This window comes from Neoarius graeffei, chromosome 3 (assembly GCF_027579695.1).
Source record: "Neoarius graeffei isolate fNeoGra1 chromosome 3, fNeoGra1.pri, whole genome shotgun sequence".
Lineage (NCBI taxonomy): Eukaryota > Metazoa > Chordata > Actinopteri > Siluriformes > Ariidae > Neoarius > Neoarius graeffei.
Window position 1 is genome coordinate 47,106,613 of NC_083571.1, and position 26,887 is coordinate 47,133,499.

The 26,887-nt window shown below is 40.4% G+C and overlaps 1 protein-coding gene across 1 annotated transcript; it reads left to right on the forward strand.

Annotated features, from left to right (window-relative positions):
• LOC132882803 (Kv channel-interacting protein 2-like) lies at positions 1-26,596 on the forward strand. Its single transcript, XM_060915920.1, has 9 exons — positions 1-124; positions 10,741-10,840; positions 14,129-14,249; positions 17,002-17,071; positions 22,535-22,605; positions 22,893-23,000; positions 23,083-23,187; positions 23,798-23,860; positions 25,424-26,596. Exons 1-9 carry the CDS (start codon positions 1-3, stop codon positions 25,469-25,471), a joined length of 810 nt encoding a protein of 269 aa, XP_060771903.1. The 3' UTR covers positions 25,472-26,596.
• The last annotated feature ends 291 nt before the right edge of the window (positions 26,597-26,887 follow it).

Sequence of the window (26,887 nt, forward strand, 5' to 3'; positions counted from 1 at the left end):
ATGTTGGTGTTCTTCAAAGAAGAGTGGGAGATGGAGAGCTTGCAGACTGTCGGTATTTTGTTGGTGGTCTGCAGCTCCCTCAGACTACTATACTTTTTGGGCTTAATTGATTTTGCTGTTGGAGGTAAGAAAAGATCAAGATCGTTGAGATTCCCAAAATGTATTAGAGTCAAAATGTTTCAGTAGTTTTCACTTTTTTGTTTCATGGACAATTAATGTCTGCCCTGTCAAAGATTAGCATCAAATGGAATGCTCTTATTTGAAAGGGAAAAAAAAGGTGGAAACTGTTACAAGATATTTCTATGAAGATATTTCCTTAACAATAAGCTTTCAAGATGATTACTGACTTTAAATTCGGATGGTTCCTGATTATCAATCATAGAATAATATATCTCCTGCTGCAAAATTAGTTCTCCATGTAACATTGCTTTCTATCCTTCCCCAGCATCCCATGACAGGAATTAACTTAATTTAATTTCCTTCAAGCTCCAAAAGCTGTGACTGATCATCATCATGTCCTTCCTTGGATAGCGTTCTAAGATTTGTGTCTTTTGTGCTTTCAGTATTTGGGGGGAGAAAAAAAAACTAAAACTGAAATAATCTGAGCTACTGTTCAGACATGCTCTTGGAAAGTTTTAAGCAGGTCTAGGAAATAAGATCTGATGAATCAATACGATCTATTTTGGCACATTTCAGGTTTCACGTTCACCATTCTCGCAAGGAATCTCACACCTCATGACAGCAAGTGATTACACTAGACACGATGGTCTCTGTCGTGGTGATGGTTCTCAAAGTGGTGTCCATGATTTTTCTTTTACAGTGGTGAAACTTAAAACCCACTATTATCAAAGCGATTATATTTATTATTGAGTACTAATTGATATTGTTCAAGAATAAAAAAAAAAGCTCCATCACTCCAGTATATATCAAGGATATTATAGACATTTGAATAATATGCCTAATATTTGAACAGTCAGATTATGTTCCAATAATTAGAGGGTTTATAGAATTTATTTCACAGTCAAATAGGTCCCTGGCTGCAACTAGTTTGAGAATCCTTGTACTAATTTAGGAAACTAAACCACACTGGCTTTTTTATTATTATCATTATTATTATTATTATTATTATTATTTTGCTTTTTTTTTAGACAATATTGCTGGAAACTTTTGATAGCGCCAGTTTCATTATGTCTATATGCATTGATAGGATTTGGGATGTATATGTATATGTATATGTATAATCCTAACTAACTTGCTGATAAAAATAATCATGACTATCAGTACGTTTTGATTACAAGGGAATTTAATGAATGTATAATAGATGTGAGCATATGGTAGGTAAATGGCTATCATTTTAAATTTCTGACAAATATAGACAAAATATTGACAATTATTCTGATTTTGTTATAATTATGTTCAAAATTGTAATTATATATAATTATAAAAGAGCCTCTCCATCTAATTTTTCCACATCGTGGCTTTTGCAGATTGAAGACATTGAGTTGCTCTGTGTAGTAAGCTAAATGCCATGCATTGCGTTAACTCTGGAGAGTAAAGAAAAGAACGACCTGTGACTCAACAGTGATGGCTATATGGTGGTAAAAATGTTCTACCCAGCCTCATGACTGTAATTTGTGAATACATATCTCTTAAAACCCTTTTTCTACTGCTCTCTTCATGATTTTAGTTTGTTCTGACTTTGAAATATCCAAATCAATAGACTTTTTTTGCTCTTTAAAATAATGGCTTAATGTGACTATACTGTATATCTTTCGCTGCAAACCACTCATGACATTACATTACTCTTTAAGTAATCCTGAATCACAAGGATTTATTCAAGGTCACTTTGGTTTCTCATATTTCTGCTAAATATTGAGAATTTTGCTTAATTTAATGACGTTGCAGTTTGAGTATTCATTTGTCCTTTGATATAAAATGACCTCAGATTAATTAGCTACTAAGTGAGAACAATACTGGATTTGGTATGCATTGTAAAAGCTCGGAACATTAACACAGTCCATTATCATAACCTTTAGGCCAAGCATCACAGGAATATTATGTGGTTTTTGCTTCCAATTGCCAACTTTTGTATATTTTTCTACATTTTTTTCAAGCATTAATTGCTCATATTATCATTCTCAGTCTCTGAAAAAGGTACATCAATGAAATTTGCATACATTTAATGATCTATTGTCTTATTTGCATATTTTAGTCAATTTGTAGTATATACAATTATTTTGTTGTTTGTTTCACAATAGTTGGGTTAATGCCATACGCTTGTGACATTGATATCCAGAGATCAAATTTGCATGACTTTCAGAAGCTTTACTGACTTATGTCATTTCCCAAATTACATTTGCACCCGTTTGCAGCACACACATGCAAAACACGACACCCCCACCCCACCCTACCTCCCACCCCCATGCCTGATACTGGTCCTCTGCTGGACTTGGAAACAAGCTCAATGGTCTGTATTTGACACAACTGAAAGTAAGGGACAGCAATAGACAAGAAGAAAAAGCATGGCTATCATTTCTCAAACTGTCAGAGCAGCTCATTGAAAGTTCACATTATTGCTGCCATGGTGGTAGAGGGGCAACAGTAAATATCCAGTAGCTTACGACTGAAATTTTGTTCTTGGCATTCCAGCATTTTGTTGGGTATCTTAGTGTAGTGGTGGTATGGTGATGCAGGGAGTAGCACTGCTGCCTCATAGCTCCGGGGGCCTGGTTCAAACTTTAGCTCAAGTTACGATGTAGAGTTATCCATGTTCTTCTTATATCCTCAAGGCTTTCCTTTGGGAGGAAACCAGAGAACTTCGAGGAAAACCTTGAAGATATGGTGAAAAAAGGGGGAAGCCATGGCCTAATGGTTAGAGAAGCAGCTTTGGGACCAAAAGGTCACTGGTTTGAGTTCCTGGACCAGCAGGAATGGCTGAAGTGCTCTTGAGCTAGGCACCTAACCCTCAACTGCTCCCCAGGCTGCTGTGGGTATGTTGTACGTCGCTCTGGATAAAACTTCACTCACAACCCACCGTACGTGCTGCTATGGGCGGTCTACGGTAAAAAAATTTGGCAAAACCATGCTTGAGACTTGCGTGACACTTGCGTGTGTTCAGCACCGTAGAAGGTCGCAGACTGCCCGTGGAGACTTTTGATCCTGCACATGCAAATTCTACAGGTCTTGCAACAAATCAAGAATGCATACACTACGCATGGGACCCGTACTCCTTTTGTACACCTGAACCAAGTCAGCAGCACGGGTAGTAGGGGCTTTTTGCGATGACAGTAAGACTCATGAGTGACACACGGTCATTGTATGAGTGACGTGCCTCAGAAATACTACACAAGTATCCACACTTGCTATTTGTGCAACGCGCAAGACAGAAGTACATCTCACTTTCTACCTCTATGTGTGGTGTGCACACAGCACACGCGACCTGCACGCGACACGAGGGGCAAGACTCTGGGTATATATATTGGGGAGGAACCAAAGAACCGATCATGTAGCGTGTAGCATTGTAGAAAGGAAGAAGACCACCTCATTTGCTGTTTTTATTTGAGTATATGTTAATTTACCATGCAAACGTCAAATAATAAAACATGAGTATAAGGGAATAACGCATTTTATTACACTGTAAAAAATCCCAACTAAATAGCCCAACAGTTTCAGCACTGAAACACACTTTGACTCAGAGCTGCTGCCCTGCTTCTACTCTTGCTGAGTGGTGGGATGGGGTGCCGGGATGTCCTTGTCCTTATCACTGAGCATGGCACAATGGCCTGACAGCAATGCAATGTCCTCACTTCTGGGCGTCGTTAGCTGAAACATACATGAAAATCAGCATATATAATATTAATTACATAAGCATATAGATACCGAAATGAATGTTTGAAGCATGTGTATTTACCTGGGAAAATCCCTCTGGCAGGGTGCTGTGCCTTCTGCCGGCTTGAAGGCATACTTCTCCCTGTCCGTGCAGGGCTCGCCGGTGCTGCTACCATCATCATCAAATTCTTCCTCCTCCTCCCCCCTGCTGTTTCAAGCTGGGTTACTTCACTTTTGCTCGCTTCTTCTTGGGTCCCATTTTCTAAACTTTAAACTGAAAAATTTTAAATTTTTCCCACAAAATATCCAATGTTCTTCAGTCGAAAGACAGATGCAGAATGCTGCAGACACGCTGGTTTTATACCCACTCCTGGCTTGCATCACACGCAAGTTATGAGTGATTGTAACGTGCTAATCACATGCATCACACACGCTTCACAAGCGTGGCCCGAACTCGTAGCACAGGAAACTGGTAAAATGCAAGTCTCACACACTCCACACTCACTGAACACACACTGATCAAGTGCGTCAGACATACGCGTTCCACAGGCTAATGGCGCGATTTTTCCCACGCCTCGAGAAAGTCAGGTGTGCAACCTGTACTTGACAAGTACTTTGCCCGTACTCCTCCCCCAAACTTTCCCCCTAGTTCACCGCGACCCTGCGGCACGGCTGCGAGCTACCAAACCCTGCGACCTGTGCGTGTCCAAAACACTTACGGCAGGTTGTGAGTGAGACTTAAGAGCATCTGCTCAATGCCCATAATGTAATGTAAAAGGGTAATGGCAGTAGGTGAACTGGCTAATCAAAATTGCCAAAAGTTTGCATGCGTGATGACTTACAATTAACTCATGTCCCATCTGGAGTGAATTCCTGCATTGCACCCAATGTTCCTGGAATAGGTTCCGACCCTGGTTACTGAATATGAATGAATGAATGAATGAATGAATGAATGAATGAATCTCAGTGTAAGGGCCATTCACCCAGGATTTGTTTTTGTGACTAAGAATCTGAACTATATCTCAGATCAACCTTCCATAGAGGAGATGCTTTAAAGTTATTTTCATACTTGTACCTTCTCCTGCTCCCAAGAGAAGGGTCATAGCATTTTTAGCTTGGCTTGTCTGTTTTGCTGAAGAATGGAAAGGTAACATGTTTAACTGATACTTTGAAACTTCCAGCTTTCTGCAGTTGGTACCTTGAAAATATGTGGTCTTCAACCTGACCAAAAAAGTCCTCTTCATCCTGTTGGGTTCACAGTTGGAAAATGGATCAGTTGTTCCCAATATATGGTGCGATATTTTTAGTGTTTAAAAATGTTCTCCGAAGCCTGGTCAGCAAAGTCCATTGCAGAGTGATGTGCTGCATGTTTCTGGCATAAAATATGGAAGATATGTGTGTGTATGTGGGCCTGCATATCATTTATGTGTCTTTATCACAACTCCTAAGTAAGCTATAAAGGCAAGTTCTACCTTGTATGACATCTCTATAGGCCATTCCATAGAAATGACCAAATCTCATGGATCTTTCAGTCACCATGTATAAAATCAACACTGAATGTTACCATGACTTCCCATCCCATTTCCCATTTCTGTAACATTACTCAATTATCTTCTTTTTTACAAATCGACTTCAGAAATAACTGAAGCTTGGGAGAAAGCCCATACACACAACTAGTTAACTTCCAAAAATTTCCATCTTTTCTTTGCATTCTATGATGAAGCTTTTGCTGGCCATAAATGTCTGTTTGTGGCACAGTATCACAGGGCTCTGGGTTCGATCCATAACTCAGGTTAATCTGTGTGCAAATTTTGTATGTTGTCCATATGGGTTATCTATGGGTTTCCGATCTCTTCCCACCTCCCAAAAATCATCTAGGTCGGCAGATTAGCTATACTAGATTACTCCCAGCTGTGAATGAGTTTGTGCATCTTGCCCTGCGATAAACTGGCAGGGTAAATTCTCCCACTTTGCACCCAGTGCTGCAAGGATAGGCTCCAGATCCACTGTGACCCTTCTTAGGATAAAGTAGCAATTATATATGATGTTGATTCCTAGCCAGAATCCCTAGTAAATTTGTCAATTCCCAGTGCCAACCAGAGTTGGGCAGGTCTCCCTATTGCACCTTTTTCCTCCCCCTTGCCTTGCTCAGTGGGCATCTCTAAATCTGCTAGAGACACTGCAGTATTGCAAAACCTTTATAACACTATTCAAGGAGTATTGCAACCTTTCAGTTTTTCCTGCTCCCAACTCACTAGTTTCAACTCATCAGCTAATTAACAAGCCTGAACTGCTTGTAAATTAACAAACCCATTCAATCTATAACAGGTGCCCCTTGTGGCCAAGTCTAGTGGGTAGAGTCAAATTTGATCCGGCTCCTCGTGCCAGAGTGAAGTCAAACTAAAAGTCCTGATGGTGGAGAAACCTCAATGTGTCTCAGACTGGATAAGTGTGTTGTTATGGAGTGTCTGGTAGGTTAGGGTTTGGGGTTATACAAGGAGTTGAATCAGTTCCAACTCCACCCATGGACTTCTGGTCCTGCAGTGAGGACTATCTCAAACACGAAACTGTTCAGTGAAGTGTTACTCTAGGACCTTAATTGAGAAACACTGCTCTATTCCATTTTGACTGCAGCCAGGTCCACAAATCTGCACAGACAACGTTACCCAACACAAAGCCCACACCAGGGAGTTTCAGTTTGTCTTTTGAACATGAATGTCCTTGTCAGAAGACTCACAACACCTTGCCATCCATCAGTTTGAATTGCCACTGATTGACTCTTTACTTGGACTGTAAGAATGATTAGGCAAGTCCTCAAACCTTGGGAACTATACCTGATCTTTATTACTGCCTTTCTGAGGGCATGATTGGGCAAGTCAATGTCATAATCCACTCCAATAAATCACTATAAACAATCAATAAACATTGTTGTATCTTTAATCTGATGCTATTGCTTGAGGATGTGACCTGCCACATCAAGTACAGCCATTTCCAACTATCTTAAAAACCATCAGCTCAAAGTGTCTTGCAAAAGTATTCATCCCCCTTTGTGTTTATCCTGTTTTGTCACATTGCAAGCTGGAATTAAAATGGATTTTTGGGGAGTTATCACCATTTGATTTACACAACATGCCTACAACTTTCTCATCTCATCTCATTATCTTTAGCCACTTTATCCTGTTCTACAGGATTACAGGCAAGCTGGAGCCTATCCCAGCTGACTATGGGCGAAAGGCGGGGTACACCCTGGACAAGTCGCCAGGTCATCACAGGGCTGACACATAGACACAGACAACCATTCACACTCACATTCACACCTACGGTCAATTTAGAGTCACCAGTTAACCTAACCTGTATGTCTTTGGACTGTGGGGGAAACCGGAGCACCCGGAGGAAACCCACGCGGACACGGGGAGAACATGCAAACTCCGCACAGAAAGGCCCTCACCAGCCACGGGGCTCGAACCCAGACCTTCTTGCTGTGAGGCGACAGCGCTAACCACTACACCACTGTGCCACCCGCCTACAACTTTAAAGGTGCAAATTGTTTTTTATTGTGACACAAACAATAATTAAGATGAAAAAACAGAAATCTGGAGTGTGCATAGGTATTCACCCCCTTTCGTATGAAACCCCTAAATAAGAGCTGCTCCAAACAATTTACTTCATAAGTCACATAATTAGTTGATTTAAGATCCACCTGTGTGCAATCAATGTGCCACATGATCTGTCATCAAACAGGTTTTCCTCCAGAATTGCCCTGTATTAGTGCCATCCATCTTTCCTTTAGTCTTGACCAGCTTTCCTGTCCCTGCAAATGAAAAATATCCCCACAGCATGATGCTGCCACCACCATGCTTCACTGTAGGAATGGTGTTCTCAGGGTGTTGCGTTTGCACCACACATGGCATTTCCCATGATGGCCAAAAAGATCAATTTTAGTCTCATTTGACCAGAGAATCTTCTTCCATGTGTTTGGGGAGTCTGCCACAGGCTGTTGGGCAAACTCCAAATGTGTTTTCTTAAGCAAAGCCATTTTTCTGGCCACTCTTCCATAGAGCCCCAGTCTGTGGAGTGTACGGCTTAAAGTGGTCCTATGGACAGATACTCCCATCTCCGTTGTGGATCTTTGCAGCTCCTTCAGTGTTATCTTTGGTGTCTTTGTTGCATCTCTGATTAATGCCCTCCTTGCCCGGTCTGTGAGTTTTGGTAAGCGGCCTTCTCTTGTCAAGTTTGTAGTGGTGCCATATTCTTTCCATTTTGCTATAATGGATTTAATGGTGTTCCATGGTATAGTCAAAGTTTGGGATATTTTTTATAACCCAACCCTGATCTATACTTCTCCACAACTTTGTCTCTGACCTGTTTGGAGGCTCCTTGGTTTTCATGTTGCTTGCTTAGTAGTGTTGCAGAGTCAGGGTCCTTCCAGAACAGGTTGATTTATACAGACATCATGTGACAGATCATGTGACACTTTGATTGCACACAGGTGGATCTTAATCAACTACAGTGGTGCTTGAAAGTTTGTGAACCCTTTAGAATTTTCTATATTTCTGCATAAATATAACCTAAAACATCATTAGATTTTCACACAAGCCCTAAAAGTAGATAAATATAACCCAGTTAAACAAATGAGACAAAAATATTATACTTGGCCATTTATTTATTGAGGAAAATGATCCAATGTTACATATCTGTCAGTGGCAAAAGTATGTGAACCTTCGCTTTCAGTATCTGGTGTGACCCCCTTGTGCAGCAATAACTGCAACTAATCGCCTCCGCTAACTGTTGATCAGTCCTGCACACCGGCTTGGAAGAATTTTAGCCCATTCCTCCGTACAGAACAGCTTCAACTCTGGGATGTTGGTGGGTTCCTTCACATGAACTGCTCGCTTCAGGTCCTTCCACAACAGTTTGATTGGATTAAGGTCAGGACTTTGACTTGGCCATTCCAAAACATTAACTTTATTCTTCTTTAACCATTCTTTGGTAGAACAACTTGTGTGCTTAGGGTCATTGTCTTGCTGCATGACCCACTTTCTCTTGAGATTCAGTTCATGGACAGATGTCCTGACAATTTCCTTTAGAATTTGCTGGTATAATTCAGAATTCATTGTTCCATCAATGATGGCAAGCCATCCTGGCCCAGATGCAGCAAAACAGGCCCAACCCATGATACTACCACCACCATGTTTCACAGATGGGATAAGGTTCTTATGCTGGAATGCAGTGTTTTCCTTTCTCCAAACATAATGCTTCTCATTTAAACCAAAAAGTTCTATTTTGGTCTCATCCGTCCACAAAACATTTTTCCAGTAGCCTTCTAGCTTGTCCACATGATCTTTAGCAAACTGCAGATGAGCAGCAATGTTCTTTTTGGAGAGCAGTGGCTTTCTCCTTGCAACCCTGCCATGCACAACATTGTTGTTCAGTGTTCTCCTGATGGTGGACTCATGATCATTAACATTAGCCAATGTGAGAGAGGCCTGCAGTTGCTTAGAAGTTACCCTTGGGTCCTTTGTGACCTCGCCAACTATTACACGCCTTGCTCTTGGAGTGATCTTTGTTGGTCGACCCCTCCTAGGGAGGGTAACAATGGTCTTGAATTTCCTCCATTTGTACACAATCTGTCTGATTGTGGATTGGTGGAGTCCAAACTGTTTAGAGATGGTTTTGTAACCTTTTCCAGCCTGATGAGCATCAACAACGCCTTTTCTGAGGTCCTCAGAAATCTCCTTTGTTCATGCCATGATACACTTCCACAAACATGTGTTGTGAAGATCAGACTTTGATAGATCCCTGTTCTTTAAATAAAACAGGGTGCCCACTCACACCTGACTCTCTAATTTCACCTTCAAATTAACTGCTAATCCTAGAGGTTCACATACTTTTGCCACTGACAGATATGTAATATTGGATAATTTTCCTCAATAAATAAATGACCAAGTATAATATTTTTGTCTCATTTGTTTAACTGGGTTCTCTTTATCTACTTTTAGGACTTGTGTGAAAATCTGATGATGTTTTAGGTCATATTTATGCAGAAATATAGAAAATTCTAAAGGGTTCACAAACTTTCAAGCACCACTGTAATTATGTGACTTGGTTGGACCAGCTCTTATTTAGGGGTTTCATACGAAAGGGGGTGAATACCTATGCACACTTCAAATTTCTGTTTTTTTCATCTTAATTATTGTTTAAAAAATCACCTTTAAAGTTGTATGCATGTTGTGTAAATCAAATGGTGCTAAATCTATTTTCATTCCAACTTGTAATGCAACAACACAGGACAAATACCCTGGGGGATGAATACTTTTGCAAGACACTGTATCCGAGAAACACTGGACACCTTCCATATTACAGCCATATACAGGCAAAGACCTCAAATGCTGCTTATGTTTCAGTTTTTCAGGTTTTGAATGTCTAGCATAAAGCAATGCTGTCAAGTCTGTGTGTCTGGCTGGCTGGCTGGCTGTCTACTGCCATCCTCAGTTGAGGGTTGGCAATCCAGGAAGCCATCAACTAAATTCCAAGAATTAATGCTGTCAAGTACTCCAGTCCAATTTCTTAGAGACTCCCCTTTAGCGTTCCACAATCACTCATTATAGCACCATCAGTCAAAGGTGTGGGCTGCACTTATAAACATAAAACTGGCCAATTGTTTTGATCTAAGTCACATGTTGAAATTCTTTTTCCATCCATTGGATCATATAATCTGTTTTTCATATGGACTTTACATGAAATGGTTCATTCATGAATGATTGACACATGTAGATTGCATTGTGATGCATGCAGTGTGTGTGTGTGTGTGTGTGTGTGTGTGTGTGTGTGTGCACGTACGCCCTGCTAAACTATATGCATGCCTTCTATGCTCTCTTTTTCTAACCCTCTATTATGGTTGGTGACTTACAGGTAACACTCCCAGTCAAAGCAAAAAAAGTATTAAAGAGCGGTTCCTCAAGCTGCTGCCCTGCTGTGGGCCCAGTGCCACTCCCTCAGTCAGTCAATGCAAGTGATTCACCACTGCCTCACTCATTTTCCTCCATATAATACTGCATATAATCCCATTATAATGTATCCCATACACACAGCAGGGCTCTTCACATGATGTACACGCAGTGGAAACAGTCATGGAAACACCAGCTGGAAAGAGTGTGTGACAAATATTTATTAAAATATTAATGTGTTGGGAGAGAATTCATTTTATACCAATTAAGACAAATGTTTATAAGGTAATAGGAGGCATTTTAAAACTTAATGGATATAATTTGGCGACAGAAATAGTGGAATTTGAATTTTACAGCAGAAAGGGTTATTAGGATATATCAAGCATGATACAGTGCCTTGAAAAAGTATTCATACCCCTTGAAATTTTTCACATTTTTCCACCTTACAACCGCGAACTTAAAAGTTTTTTATTGAGATTTTATGTGATAGCCCAACACAGAGTAGCACATAATTGTGAAGTGAAACGAAAATGATAAATGGTCTTCAAAATTTTAAACAAATATAAATCTGAAAAATGTGATGTGCATTAGTATTCAGCCCCCCTGTGTCAATACTTTGTAGAGCCACCTTTTGCTGCAATTACAGCTGCAAGTCTTTTGTGGTATGTCTCTACCAGCTTTGCACATCTAGACACTGAAATTTTTGCCCATTCTTCTTTGCAAAATAGCTCAAGCTCAGCCAGATTGGATGGAGAGCATCTGTGAACAGCAATTTTCAAGTCTTGCCACAGATGCTCAATGGGATTTAGGTCTGGACTTTGACTGGGCCATTCTAGCACATGAATATTCTTTGATCTAAACCATTCCATTGTAGCTCTGGCTTTATGTTTAGGGTCATTGTCTTGCTGGAAGGTGAATCTCCTTCCCAGTCTCAAGTCTTTCGCAGCCTCCAACAGGTTTTCTTCCAGGATTGCCCTGTATTTAGCTCCATCCATCTTCCCATCAACTCTGACCAGCTTCCCTGCCCCTGCTGAAGAAAAGCATCCCCATAGCATGATGCTGCCACCACCATGTTTCACAGTGGGGATGGTGTGTGCAGGGTGATGAGCAGTGTTAGTTTTCCGCCACACATAGCGCTTTGCATTTAGGCCAAAAAGTTCAACTTTGGTCTCATCTGACCAAAGGACCTTCTTCCACATGTTTGCTGTGTCCCCTACATGGCTTCTGGCAAACTGCAAACGGGACTTCTTATGCCTGTCTTTCAACAATGGCTTTCTTCTTGCCACACTTCCAAAAAGGCCAGATTTGTGGAGTGTACGACTTATAGTTGTCCTGTGCACAGATTCTCCCACCTGAGCTGTGGATTTCTGCAGCTCCTCCAGAGTGATCATGGGCCTCTTGGCTGCTTCTCTGACCAGTGCTCTCCTTGCTCGCTCTGTCAGTTTAGGTGGACGGCCATGTCTTGGTAGGTTTGCATTTGTGCCACACTTTTTCCATTTTTGAATGATGGATTGAACAGTGCTTCTTGAGATGTTCAGAGCTTGGGATATGTTTTTATAACCTAACCCTGCTTTAAACTTCTCCAGAACTTTATCCCTGACCTGTCTGGTGAGTTCTTTGGTCTTCATGATGCTGTTTGTTCTTCAGTGTTCTCTAACAAACCACTGAGGCCTTCATAGAACAAGTGTATTTACGCTGAGAGTAAATTACACACAGTAGGACTCTATTAACTAATTAGATGACTTCTGAAGGCAATTGATTGCACTGGATTGTATTTAGAGGTATCAGAGTACAGGGGGCTGAATACTAATGCACACCACAATTTTCAGATTTTTATTTGTTTAAAATTTTGAAGGCCATTTATCATTTTCATTTCACTTCACAATTATGTGCTACTCTGTGTTGGTCTATCACATAAAATCTTAATAAAAAACTTTTAAGTTTGTGGTTGTAAGGTGGAAAAATGTGAAAAAGTTCAAGGGGTATCAATACTTTTTCAAGGCACTGTATACTGGTGACACAACTGGGGTGAAAAACACTAAAACGTAAGGGGGTAACGATACACTCCGGTCACAGTTCAATTCAATTGATGATACTGGCATAATGATTTCGATTTGAATCAATTTTCAGAATATTTTGAACAGAATTCGGATGAAGAAATATTATGACTGAAAAGACTCAGATTTCTGAATCATAAACAATGGAAAACAATGTGTATTTCAATCTGTATAAAACTAAATCCTTTTTTAATGCTGTGAACCAAGGTTTAATGTTATAAACATAATGTACAACAGGTTCCCCATATTTTAAAAATAAATAAGTGTATTAATTCTCCGAAAAATTTCAACTGAATAAACAAAGTGTCTGACCTTGAAAATGATCAGCTGAAACATAATGAGCTCCATAGTAGAAATAGAGCTCCAAAGTCAGCTAAAATGCCCAATTTGTAACCATATAACATTTAATGTGTGTTGGTCATTGCAATCCAGAGCACTGGGCTATTTTTCTTTACGTGTACAGATCTCACAGGCTCTGCGTTCCATGCATAATAAATAGAAGGCTGATGTGAATCGTACCTTCCACAGTGCACATCGTCACATTTTTGTATAGCGATGCCTTGTGTCACGATGTATTATTACACCTCGATGAAAAGGATATTTTCAAAAAGCCTTCATCATCAAGATACACCATTAAGTGCACTACAAATGTACCTCACACTGTTCACAGGAAGACCAAATGTATTAGTTGCTGCTCATGTAGGAGCATATTCAGAGTTATGTTACATGTGCACAGTGAATTAATACTGAAATTGCATCAGTAATACATCGGTATTCAGATCTTAGATATAACAACAGAATTATGTGTTACATATTATTGCACAGGATCTGCGTGTGTGGGGTGGATTTTGCCTAAAACAAAGGACTGATTTGGGCTTAAGGTGAAATCCTGGTGTTTAAAGGATTTGCTATAGATGTTATTGAACTGGCATTTGTACCACAATTGCTTACTTAATTTGTTTTTTGTATTGAAATATGCAGTCGTTGTTGATGGATGCTACTCTAGTATTTAATTCAGCTTTTCTACATTTATAATGCTTTTTTTTGCAAAACATAATATAAACACACCTGAATATTTATTTTTCAACATGTTTAAATATGCACTGTTTAGCTAGACACTGATATATGGAGAATATTACTGAATAAATATTAACCCAAAGAAATTACGATACTTTTTAACTTTAAAATGAATTGTTTTTTAATTAATGAATAGTAATTCTTTTTTAATTGAATCCATTAATTTCACTTTTTTTATGCGTGAGTGTTCTGATGAAGCCGTTTGTGTCTCACAGACAGCATCGAGGATGATTTTGAACTCTCCACTGTGTGCCATCGGCCTGAGGGTCTGGAGAAACTACAGGAGCAAACCAAGTTCACCAAGAAAGAGCTGCAAGTGCTCTACAGGGGCTTTAAAAATGTGAGGCTCTCCTGCTTATTCATGCTTGATTATTGTGTAAAATCTGTATTTCAGCAAATTTTCATCTGCATGTTCAAACATACTGATTAGAATGGTCACAGGTTTTTATTATATGGGCCATGGAAATGAACATCATGCATTTATATGATAATATATCAATATACCAAATGATGGTATACAGTGATAAGGATTTCAGAATATAATACTACTGTTAATGTTATACACCATGGTTGCTATGGTGTTTCTAGGCAGCTGTTATGGGCTCTCAGCTGGTTGCTATGGTGTTACTATGTGGCTCTTATGGGCTCTCAGGTGGTTGCCATGGTGTTTCTAGGCAGCTGTTACGGGGTCTCAGCTGGTTGCCATGGTGTTTCTAAGTGGCTGTTATGGGGTCTCAGCTGGTTGCTATGGTGTTTCTAAGTGGCTGTTATGGGTTCTCAGATGGTTGCTATGGTGTTTCTCAGAGATTTAATTGCAGTCACAGTTGGTTGCAAGGCTGTAGATAGTCAGTTACTTTAGAAACTCGGGTGATTGCTAGGATGTTTTTAGGTGGCTGTTTTGGGGTCCCAGATGGTTGCTATGGTGTTTCTAGAAGGTTACAATATGACCCCAGTTGGTTACAAGGTTGTAGCCAGTTAGTTGCTGTTTCTCAGAAGTTTCACTATGATCCCAATTAGAAGCAGCTTTGGGACCAAAAGGTTGCCGGTTCGATTTCCTGGACCAGCGGGAAAAATGTGTGGGGGTGGAGGAAGTGAATGAACAGCACTTTCCCCTCCCTCTGCATCCATGACTGAAGTGCCCTAGATCAAGGCACCTAACCTCCAACTGCTCCCCAGGTGCTCCAGCACAGCTGCCCACTGCTCTGAGTATGTGTGTTCACTGCTTCAGATGGCTTAAACATAGAGAGAGAATTTCACTGTGCTCAAATGTACATGTAACGAATAAAGGCTTAAAATTCCTAAAAAAAAATTCCAGTTGGTTGCAAAGTTGTAACTAGTCGGTTGCTAAGGAAACTCAGTTGGTTGCTAGGGTGTTGCTACATGGCTGTTAAAGGGTCCCAGTTGATTGCTTTCGTGTTTCTAAGGCCAAGTTTACATTAGACCGTATCTGTCTCGTTTTCTTCGCGGATGCACTGTCCGTTTACATTAAACCGCCTGGAAACGCCGGGAAACGGGAATCCGCCAGGGTCCACGTATTCAATCTAGATCGTGTCTGGTCCGGTGCTGTGTAAACATTGAGAATACGCGGATACGCTGTGCTGAGCTCTAGCTGGCGTCGTCATTGGACAACGTCACTGTGACATCCACCTTCCTGATTCGCTGGCGTTGGTCATGTGACGTGACTGCTGAAAAACGGTGCGGACTTCCGCCTTGTATCACCTTTCATTAAAGAGTATAAAAGTATGAAAATACTGCAAATACTGATGCAAATACTGCCCATTGTGTAGTTATGATTGTCTTTAGGCTTGCCATCCTTCCACTTGCAAGTGGTAAGTGATATGCACTGGGATCACACACACAGCGGCTCAGTCCCGAATCGTGGCTCGTGCACTTCACTCGCGCGCTCTGTGAGCTGCGCAGGGCCGGAGTGCGCACCCTCCAGAGGGCACTCGCTGTTCAGGGCGGAGTGATTTGGAGCGCAGGATGCCTGCGGAGCCGAGCGTATCCGTGTATTGGTGTTGCTGTGTGCACGCGAATCGTGTATTGGTGTTGCTGTGTGCACACTAATCGTTTTAAAAACGTTAATCTGATGATCCGCTGATACGGTCTAATGTAAACCCCACCTAAGAAGTTGGTGTCATATGGTTGCTATTACAGGCCAGGTGGTTGCTAGGGTTTCAGGAGATGGAGCAATTAACTTTTAATTGTCTTTAGTACAGCTGAATGAAGAAAGGCTTAAATCCTGTGAAAGCATGATCAACAAAACATTTTTAATGTATTCCTAGGGGAAAGAAAGAAGACACTTTGGAGCATTGCAACATGGCAGCCATAATTCTGATCCTTCCCAAAAGCACAATATTCCCATATAGGATCTATGATCCTGTCGAAGTTTGTGGTTCTGTGTCAAAAAAAAATGCAGCCTTTGAAAACATTACATTACAGGCATTTAGCAGACACTCTTATCCAGAGTGATATACAGCATACCCAGAGCAGCCACGGGGAGCAGTTGGGGGTTAGGTGCCTTGCTCAAGGGCATTTTAGCCATTCCTGCTGGTCGTGGGAATCGAACCAGCAACCTTCTGGTCCCAAAGCTGCTTCTCTAACCATTAGGTGAAGACAGAAGAAATTTGCAGAGAGAAGAAGAGGAAGAAAATGATTAGGCAGAACAGACTGTTGGCTCTGTTAGACAAAAAAAAACATAATAATTGACTGGCAGCTTTACCATTTGGGGGGGGCAACAAAAAACAGATCATCCAATAGAGGCAGTAGTCACTGTCCCATCTTTAGGGGGAGGAGGCCACATTTGCATACAGGCTCAGAGATTATCAAGCCGTATTCCATTAACCTGTATGCTCTTATTGAAATGACCACATTTATTCACTCGGACCAAACAAATCAGGAAAATATATTGGAACAGCAAACATGGATTCGTTTTAATCCACAATCATGGCATGTGAATAGCTATTCCATTCTGAGCAGCAAGTTCATTTGGAGATTAATGTGACCTTTGAGCAACACCACAGAACTCCTGCTTAACACATCACCTACCTGCCTGTATAACACAAAGATTCAGGGCCCATTTTGTGTTTCAGGAATGTCCTAGTGGCATTGTAAATGAGGACACCTTTAAGGTTATCTACTCCCAGTTCTTCCCACAAGGGGGTAAGTACACGTGATAATATACACCAACCAGCCATGACATTAAAACCACTGACAGGTGACATGAATAGCACCCATCAAGGGTTGGGATATATTAGATAGCAAGAATAGTTGGCTCTTGAAGTTGATGTGTTGGAAGCAGGAAAAATGGGCAAATATGAGGATCTAAGCGATTTTGACAAGGGTTAATTTGTAATGGCTAGATGACTGGATCTGAGCATCTCCAAAATGTGGGGTGTTCCTGGTATGCAGTGGTTAGTACCTACCAAAAGTGGTTCAAGGAAGGACAACCAGGGATGTGACAACAGGGTCATGGATGCCCAAGGCTCATTGATGGACATGTGGCGCAAAGGCTAGCCGATCTGGTCTGATCCCACAGAAGAGCTAGTGTAGCACAAATGGCTGAAAAAGTTAATGTTGCCTATGATAGAAAAGTGTCAAAACACATAACTCATCACAGCTTGCTGTGTATGGGGTAGCGTAGCTAGTGACCCCTGTCCAATTCTGAAAATGCCTATAATGGGCACATGAGCACCAGGACTTGACCATGGGGCAATGAAAGAAGGTGGTCTGGTCTGATGAATCACATTTTCTTTTACATCATGTAGACACTCAGGTGAGTGTACATTGCTTACCTGGGGAGGAAATGGCACCAGGATGCACTGTGAGAAGAAGGCCAGCTGGCAAATGCAGTGGGATGCTTTGGGCAATCAATGTCCTGCTGAGAAAGCTTTGGTCCTGGCATTCATGTGGATGTTACTTTGACACATACCACCAACCTGAACATTACTGCAGACCCTTGCATTAGATATTCTTGCAGAAGTACACCCCTTCAGGGCAGTGGTATTCCCTAATGGCAGTGGCCTCATTCAGCAGGATAATGCATCGTGCCACACTGCAAAAGTTGTTCAGGAATGGTTTGAGGAACATGATAAAGGGTTCAGTATGTTGACTTGGCCTCCAAATTCCCCAGATCTCAGTCTGATCGAGCATCTATGAGATGTGCTAGACAAACAAGTCTAATCCAACTCACAACTTATAGGACTTAAAGGATCTGCTGCTTGGTGTCAGATACCAGAGCACACCTTCAGAGGTCTTGTGGAGTCCATGCCTTGATGGGTCAGAGCTGTTTTGGCAGCACAAGCAAGAGGACCTACACAATATTAGGAATGTGATTTTAATGTTGCAGCTGATTGGTCTGTAACACACATGCATTATCATTTTAATTGTATGTGTGGTAGCATGAGAGAAGCCAATTATGAATGAATGAATGAATGAATGAATGAATATAGTGCCTGCCAGAATTATTGACACCCCTTGTAAAGATTAGTAAAAATGGTTAGGAAAAAAAATACACCTTTTGGTGAAGTAGCTTCATCTCAAACTGAACAAAAGTGCTCTGAGAGCATAATATCCCCCGCTGGCAAGTATGCCATAACTCTGGTAAAATGTGACTGAATTGAATGAAATTGCAATATGCATATTACTGACATACAGTTGTGGTCAGAAGTTTACATACAGTGACATGAATGTCATCTTGGATATGAATATCATGGCAATATTTGGGCTTTCAGTAATTTCTTTGAACTGTTCTTTTTCTGTGGCAGAATGTACAGCATACAGCTTTAATTAAAAAAAAACACTAGAATTTGATGCACAAGTTTTAATTTTCTTTGGGTTTTCTGAAATCAACACAGGGTCAAAATTATACATACAGGGTCAAAAATTTACATACGCTCACTTAGATTATTAATTCAGAGGTGCTGAAACTTCCAAAATGTATTTTATCTTGCCAAGCCCGAGGTCTTTTAATTTCCTGTTAGTGATCCTGATTGACTACAGCTGGTAGCTTCTCTGTGCCTTCATAAAAAGGGTTTGTTTACAGCACTCACTGGATTGACCAACACACAATACAATAGGAAAGTCCAAGGAGCTCAGTGCAGATCTGAGAAAGAGGATCGCAGATGTACACAACTCTGGAATGTCTCTTGGAGTCATTTCTAAACAACTGCAAATTCCAAGATCAGTTCAAACAATTGTATCCAAGTTATTGTGAGGTGTAGTCACTTTGCCAAGCCACTTTGCTTCAAGAAAACCCAAACTGTCACCCTCAGCTGAAAGGGAATTGGTTTGGATGGTCAGGAACAATCTGGGAACCACCATGGCACAGCCCTGTCATGAACTGCAAGCTGATGGATCACTGTCTATGGTTCAGATCACCATGGACTAAGAGGCTGCTATCCAAGAAATAACCCCCTCCTCCAAAACTGACACCTTCAAGCTTAACTAAAGTTTGAAGCTGACCACATGGACAAAGAAAAAAGCCTTCTGGAGGATAGCTGTATGGTCAGATGAGATAAAGATTGAGTTGTTTGACCACAATGACCACCATGTACAACCCCGATTCCAAAAAAGTTGGGACAAAGTACAATTCGTAAATAAAAACAGAATGCAATGATGTGGAAGTTTCAAAATTCCATATTTTATTCAGAATAGAACATAGATGACATATCAAATGTTTAAACTGAGAAAATGTATCATTTAAAGAGAAAAATTAGGTGATTTTAAATTTCATGACAACAACACATCTCAAAAAAGTTGGGACAAGGCCATGTTTACCACTGTGAGACATCCCCTTTTCTCTTTACAACAGTCTGTAAATGTCTGGGGACTGAGGAGACAAGTTGCTCAAGTTTAGGGATAGGAATGTTAACCCATTCTTGTCTAATGTAGGATTCTAGTTGCTCAACTGTCTTAGGTCTTTTTTGTCTTATCTTCCGTTTTATGATGCGCCAAATGTTTTCTATGGGTGAAAGATCTGGACTGCAGGCTGGCCAGTTCAGTACCCGGACCCTTCTTCTACGCAGCCATGATGCTGTAATTGATGCAGTATGTGGTTTAGCATTGTCATGTTGGAAAATGCAAGGTCTTCCCTGAAAGAGACGTCGTCTGGATGGGAGCATATGTTGCTCTAGAACCTGGATATACCTTTCAGCATTGATGGTGTCTTTCCAGATGTGTAAGCTGCCCATGCCACACGCACTAATGCAACCCCATACCATCAGGGATGCAGGCTTCTGAACTGAGCGCTGATTACAACTTGGGTCGTCCTTCTCCTCTTTAGTCCGAATGACACAGCGTCCCTGATTTCCATAAAGAACTTCAAATTTTGATTCGTCTGACCACAGAACAGTTTTCCACTTTGCCACAGTCCATTTTAAATGAGCCTTGGCCCAGAGAAGACGTCTGCGTTTCTGGATCATGTTTAGATACGGCTTCTTCTTTGAACTATAGAGTTTTAGCTGGCAACGGCAGATGGCACGGTGAATTGTGTTCACAGATAATGTTCTCTGGAAATATTCCTGAGCCCATTTTGTGATTTCCAATACAGAAGCATGCCTGTATGTGATGCAGTGCCGTCTAAGAGCCCGAAGATCACGGGCACCCAGTATGGTTTTCCGGCCTTGACCCTTACGCACAGAGATTCTTCCAGATTCTCTGAATCTTTTGATGATATTATGCACTGTAGATGGTGATATGTTCAAACTCTTTGCAATTTTACACTGTCGAACTCCTTTCTGATATTGCTCCACTATTTGTCGGCGCAGAATTAGGGGGATTGGTGATCCTCTTCCCATCTTTACTTCTGAGAGCTGCTGCCACTCCAAGATGCTCTTTTTATACCCAGTCATGTTAATGACCTATTGCCAATTGACCTAATGAGTTGCAATTTGGTCCTCCAGCTGTTCCTTTTTTGTACATTTAACTTTTCCAGCCTCTTATTGCCCGTCCCAACTTTTTTGAGATGTGTTGCTGTCATGAAATTTCAAATGAGCCAATATTTGGCATGAAATTTCAAAATGTCTCACTTTCGACATTTGATGTGTTGTCTATGTTCTATTGTGAATACAATATCAATTTTTGAGATTTGTAAATTATTGCATTCCGTTTTTATTTACAATTTGTACTTTGTCCCAACTTTTTGGGAATCGGGGTTGTACAGAGGGACACTGTACCAGCTGGCAGTGGTGGTAGGATCATCATGCTCTGGGGCTGTTTTGCTGCCAGTTGATTTCTGAAAACCCAAAGAAAATTAACACTTGTTCACCAAATTCTAGCTTTTTTTTAATTAAAGATGTATGCTGTATATTCTGCCACAGAAAAAGAACAGTTCAAAGAAATTACTGAAAGAAATATTGATATCCAAGATGACATTCATGTCACTGTATGTAAACTTCTGACCACAAGTGTATAGCAAAGAATCCTGTCAAGTTTTGTGAAATTCCTCCAAAAATTGTGAGAGGAGTTGATTTCAGAAGGTGAGTACCCTTCCTGGGACAGACGGACGGACAGACGGACATCACCACGACATAATCCCCCTTCGGGCCTTTTGGCCAGCGGGGGATAAAAAATGAGAAAAATCCAACCTTCAATTGAAATAAATTTATTCAGAGAAAAACAAATCCCTCATCAAGAAACAATTATTTTCAACAAAAACGTGTCACTATTATTGGCACCCCTAGAAATTATAGAGAACACTATGTAACTGAAGCATGTTTTCCATTTAAATTGGACATTTTTGAGTCAACTGGAGTTTGTAGGAACTTTCAAGCTGTAATCCATGACTTCTTGATTACCTGGGGAACAAATATGAGGTAACACAGAGGCCAAATTCCCTTCATCACCCATCAACATGGGAAAGATAAGAGAACACAAGCCAAATGAGGGAGAAGTGCATTGACCTTCATAAGTCAGGGAATGGTTATTTAAAAAAAAAAAAAAGCTACTCACTTGAAAATGTCCATTTTTACTGTTGGAACAATAATAAAAAACAAAGTGAACACCAACTGAAACTGTTACAAACTTACTTGGAAGAGGACCCAAGTGTATTTCGCCCCCATGTACAGTGAGGATGATGGTAAAAGAGGTAAAAGAAGAAAAAAAAATCACCAACGATCACTGCTGGTGAATTATAAGAAAAAGTAAAATCTTGGGGGTTTCCAAGTCTTTTTGTGTTTTTGTTGAAAATAATTATTTCTTGATGAGGGATTTGGATTTGTTTTTCTCTGAATAAATTTATTTCAATTAAAGGTTGGATTTTTCTCGTGTTATTGAGTGCGAGATGAAGTTACTTCACCAAGTGGTGGATTTTTTTTCTAACCCTTTTTTACTAATATTTGCAAGGGGTGCCAGTAATATATTTTCATGCCGACTATGGTGCAGGAGCATAACAGCCATTTTGACAGCTGCTGTCTGATTACAAATTGAATTTTTTAGGCTTTGGTCCATTTTTGTGACATTAACTATGGGAGGAAATCATACTTACAGTAACTAGCAAGGTTTTAGACATCTTTAGGTAAAATGACTGTTTTCACCACTGTATTTGTTCATCTGGTTCATTATCCACTGAATATGAGCCCTGCCGAGAGGCCATTTTGGTGAAATTTGTGTTCTGCTTTTCCATAGATTCAAGTATGTATGCACATTTCCTTTTCGAGGCTTTTGACACTAACAAGAATGGATCGGTTAGTTTTGAGGTAAGTACTGTTCAGTCACTGCTCTCGGCCAGTGGTTCTCAAGTCCAGTTCTGCTGTACCCATGCTCTCCAGAACTTTAGGTTGTTTAATGCTCCAACATTAAATTAGTTCATAACAGGTTTCATAATGAACAACTGATTTGCGTATACTGTGTCAGAGCATGAAGTAGTCAGGACTAGACACAAGAACCATATAATCTATCATAATGCCCTTTCTTCTGCTTTCTGATCAGAGGTAGAAGCCAAGATGAATCAGAATTTCTGCAGTTGTCCTGTTGCTCTTTTCAGGACTTTGTCATTGGCCTGTCAATCATCCTCAGGGGGACAATAATTGATCGGCTCAACTGGGCATTCAACCTTTATGATCTCAATAAAGATGGGTGTATCACCAAAGAGGTGAAACTATCATTAACGTTTGAGATGGATGATACGTTGACGGTGAATGAAAAGAGCTCATTTTAATCTCCTTGGCTTCCAGGAAATGTTAGACATTATGAAATCAATCTATGACATGATGGGGAAGTATACATATCCCTGCATGCAAGAGGACGCTCCCAGAGAGCATGTAGAGAGCTTCTTTCAGGTGAGCCACACAAGCCATCAAACTCTATAACAATTCCCTATTGATTTGTTATTAATTTATACTGGATATATCATTTGTCTGACATATCTTCTTGATGAATGTTTCAATCTTCAGATTTCTGTTTTCATCCTGCTATTTCTTTGTTGTTCTTTTTTTTTTTTTTTTGAAACCCAAATAACTCCTTGTTTTCTGAACATTTTCCCATGGATATTATTTTAATCGGGTGGTGTAGTGGTTAGCACTGTTGCCTCACAGCAAGAAGGTCCTGGGTTCGAGCCCAGCGGCTGGTGAGGGCCTTTCTGTGTGGAGTTTGCATGTTCTCCCATGTCTGCGTGGGTTTCCTCCGGGTGCTCCGGTTCCCCCCACAGTCCAAAGACATGCAGGTTAGGGTAATTGGTGGCTCTAAATTGACCGTAGGTGTGTGTGTGAATGGTTGTTTGTCTCTGTGTCAACCCTGTGATGACTTGACAACTTGTCCAGGGTGTACCCCGCCTCTCGCCCATAGTCAGCTTGGATAAGCTCCAGCTTGCCTGCGACCCTGTAGAACAGGATAAGCGCCTACAGATGATGGATGGATATTATTTTAATCTTTTTTTTTTTTATCTTTCAGAAAATGGACCGTAACAATGATGGTGTGGTCACCATTGATGAGTTCATTGAGTCATGCCAAAAGGTTTGTAATTACACTAAAACAAATCATTACCTAACTCAATATATCTCGTATATGCTGGAACGCCAAGAAAACATCTGACTTTTTACACACTGACTTTTCCCTAGCAAAAGTAGGGGCAGTGCTACCTAGCTAATTCTGCTGGAATTGTTGATGTGCAACAAGCAATAGTAAAAAAAAAAATAAAATAAAAAAATAAATATATATATGAGTGATTCCACGCTTATGGGTACTGAAATGGGGACATGAACGTATTTTTAAAAATTCACCTAAAACCATTTCTTTTTTTTACCATCAGGTCACAAAACATGTAATCTTTAATGAATGATATGTTAAAAGATAACTTTAATTTTCTGAGATGTAATAAAAACATATTTATATGCCAAAGTCAGAACGTAACAGAAATGTTGTGGACATATATATTCTCAATTTTAACAATGTAGAATTACTTTTTGAAACATAGGAAGGTGATGTTTTAGCAAATATAATTAATAAACATGTGTAGTAGAATAAACATACACATTCTTTCAATAAGATTAACATGGTATATAACTAGATTGTAATTAATTTGTAACAGACGCGAGATGGACAATCGTAACAGAAGTAATGTAACAGACATCATTTTGGAACTCATAGGCTTGACTTTGGCATATAAATATGTTTTTATTACATCTCAGAAAATTAAAGTTATCTTTTAACATATCATTCATTAAAGATTACATGTTTTGTGACCTGATGGTAAAAAAAGAAATGGTTTTAGGTGAATTTTTAAAAATAAGTTCATGTCCCCATTTCAGTACCCATAAGCGTGGAATCACTCATATATATATATATATATATATATATATATATATATATAAAATGGCGGCACGGTGGTGTAGTGGTTAGCGCTGTCGCCTCACAGCAAGAAGGTCCGGGTTCGAGCCCCGGGGCCGGCGAGGGCCTTTCTGTGCGGAGTTTGCATGTTCTCCCTGTGTCCGCGTGGGTTTCCTCCGGGTGCTCCGGTTTCCCCCACAGTCCAAAGACATGCAGGTTAGGTTAACTGGTGACTCTAAATTGACCGTAGGTGTGAATGTGAATGGTTGTCTGTGTCTATGTGTCAGCCCTGTGATGACCTGGCGACTTGTCCAGGGTGTACCCCGCCTTTCGCCCATAGTCAGCTGGGATAGGCTCCAGCTTGCCTGCGACCCTGTAGAAGGATAAAGCGGCTAGAGATAATGAGATGAGAGATATATATAAAATCAGTCCAAAGTCTGGTATGACTTAACAATTAGAATTTCCTTCTTCCTTCTTCAAAGTCCAACGTATGGTTTTCAGTTGGCTCACGAGACCTCGGCTTGCAAATTCACAAGTTAAAATTCACCTTCAGAAAAGCTGACATAAAGCGACACAACTGTTACCAGAAACAAATGTATCATTCACGTCCTGAGTCCTTTCCCTGTCAGTAAACATTTATCACCATAGCAAATCGTAAATGAACCGTAGATGTTGACACCTCAGTATATGACTAGGGGAAAAGTCATAGGCCTGTATAACAATGTGGCGTCCGTCTGCCATTTCTCACAGGACGAGAACATCATGCAGTCCATGCAGCTGTTTGACAACGTCATTTAGGGCCACGCTGTGGTGGAGAGGAGAGTGTAAGAGCCTGAGAGAAGTGACTAAGACATTCAGACTGGTCAACCAGAAGCTACTTCCTCCTCCATGTCCCCTCTTCACCCAGCCAGAGGACTGTCATCATTCTGTTTCTTTCTTTCTCCCAGAGACATAGTGGAAGATGATGCACCAGGGTTGGCTTCTAGATCCACTTCAATAACTTGTTTTTCTTACATCCCTGAAAGCATTAAACATAGCTGGACTCAAGATGAAGCCAGCTTGACACATTTCACATGTAACCAGAAACTTGGAGGAACATGAAGTGATGATAGACGTGAAAGAAACTGACTGACCAACATCTAGCTAGAAGATATGGCCGATGGTGGTATTTTTGTTTGTTTTGTTTTAAATAACTGACTGATTTTTCTTACCGCATGATGTCAAATAACCTACACTATGTAACGTACCTATATACCGAGCTAGTCCAAAGCTTGTCTGTTGTCAAATGGCCATCCACATGTGCCTCGCTCAGACTGTGTGCTGTTGTGTGCACCATCCAAGTCCCTCCATTCAGCAACCAATAGAAATAGACACAGTCTATGCCTGTACATTCCAGACAGGTCAATAGAAAGTGACTCCTTGGCCTTGAAGTCCTTAGCACTTAACAGTTTAGACTGGGGTTTTTTTTGGTAAGAGAGGTTTTGTCCTTTTCAGCCCATGAAGCGTCTCATTAAGTAGACGAGTTTCCCATGTATCGTATAAAAACGGCAGAGTGGAGCTCTACTGCATTAATGCTACCCTATGTTCTCACTGTGAACGCATATAAAATATGAATTGTGAACTCATTACTGCTGGTAGGATCCACTAATGATAAATTCAATGTTTTACATCCCTTCCATTCCATGTATCTTATTCATAAAAAAGAATATTTCACCAATTTCAGGCAGAAATAAGGACCAGTGATCATAGGCAGCTCTGAAGGGTGGAGAGACCAGCAAGCTTGTCCATGCACCGAGTGTCCCTCCAACACCAAAGACACCCACCATGATCCATACTTAGAAGGGTTTTTAATTGAAAATAAAAAGTACAAATAAACACTTACAGTGGGGAATGTAAGAGGATGGCAATGGTATGAAGTACCAAATGGTGGGTATTTTTGCTAAATGGAAAAATGCAAGCCAAACAATTTAACAAAACAAATGCTAATATAATATATTATCACAAGTTTATTGAGGATTTTAAGTCAGGTTTAGTAATCAGCCTGTTTGCATTTTTGGGGAAACTGTGGACTAATATGATACCTTGCATATGTATTCACCCTTTTGTAGTGTTACAACCTGGAATTGAAATTAAATTAATTAGGATTTTTAACATTTGATTGACCCATCAATTGTTTTGGTGTGCAAAATACAAAAACAAACAAACAAAAAAGCA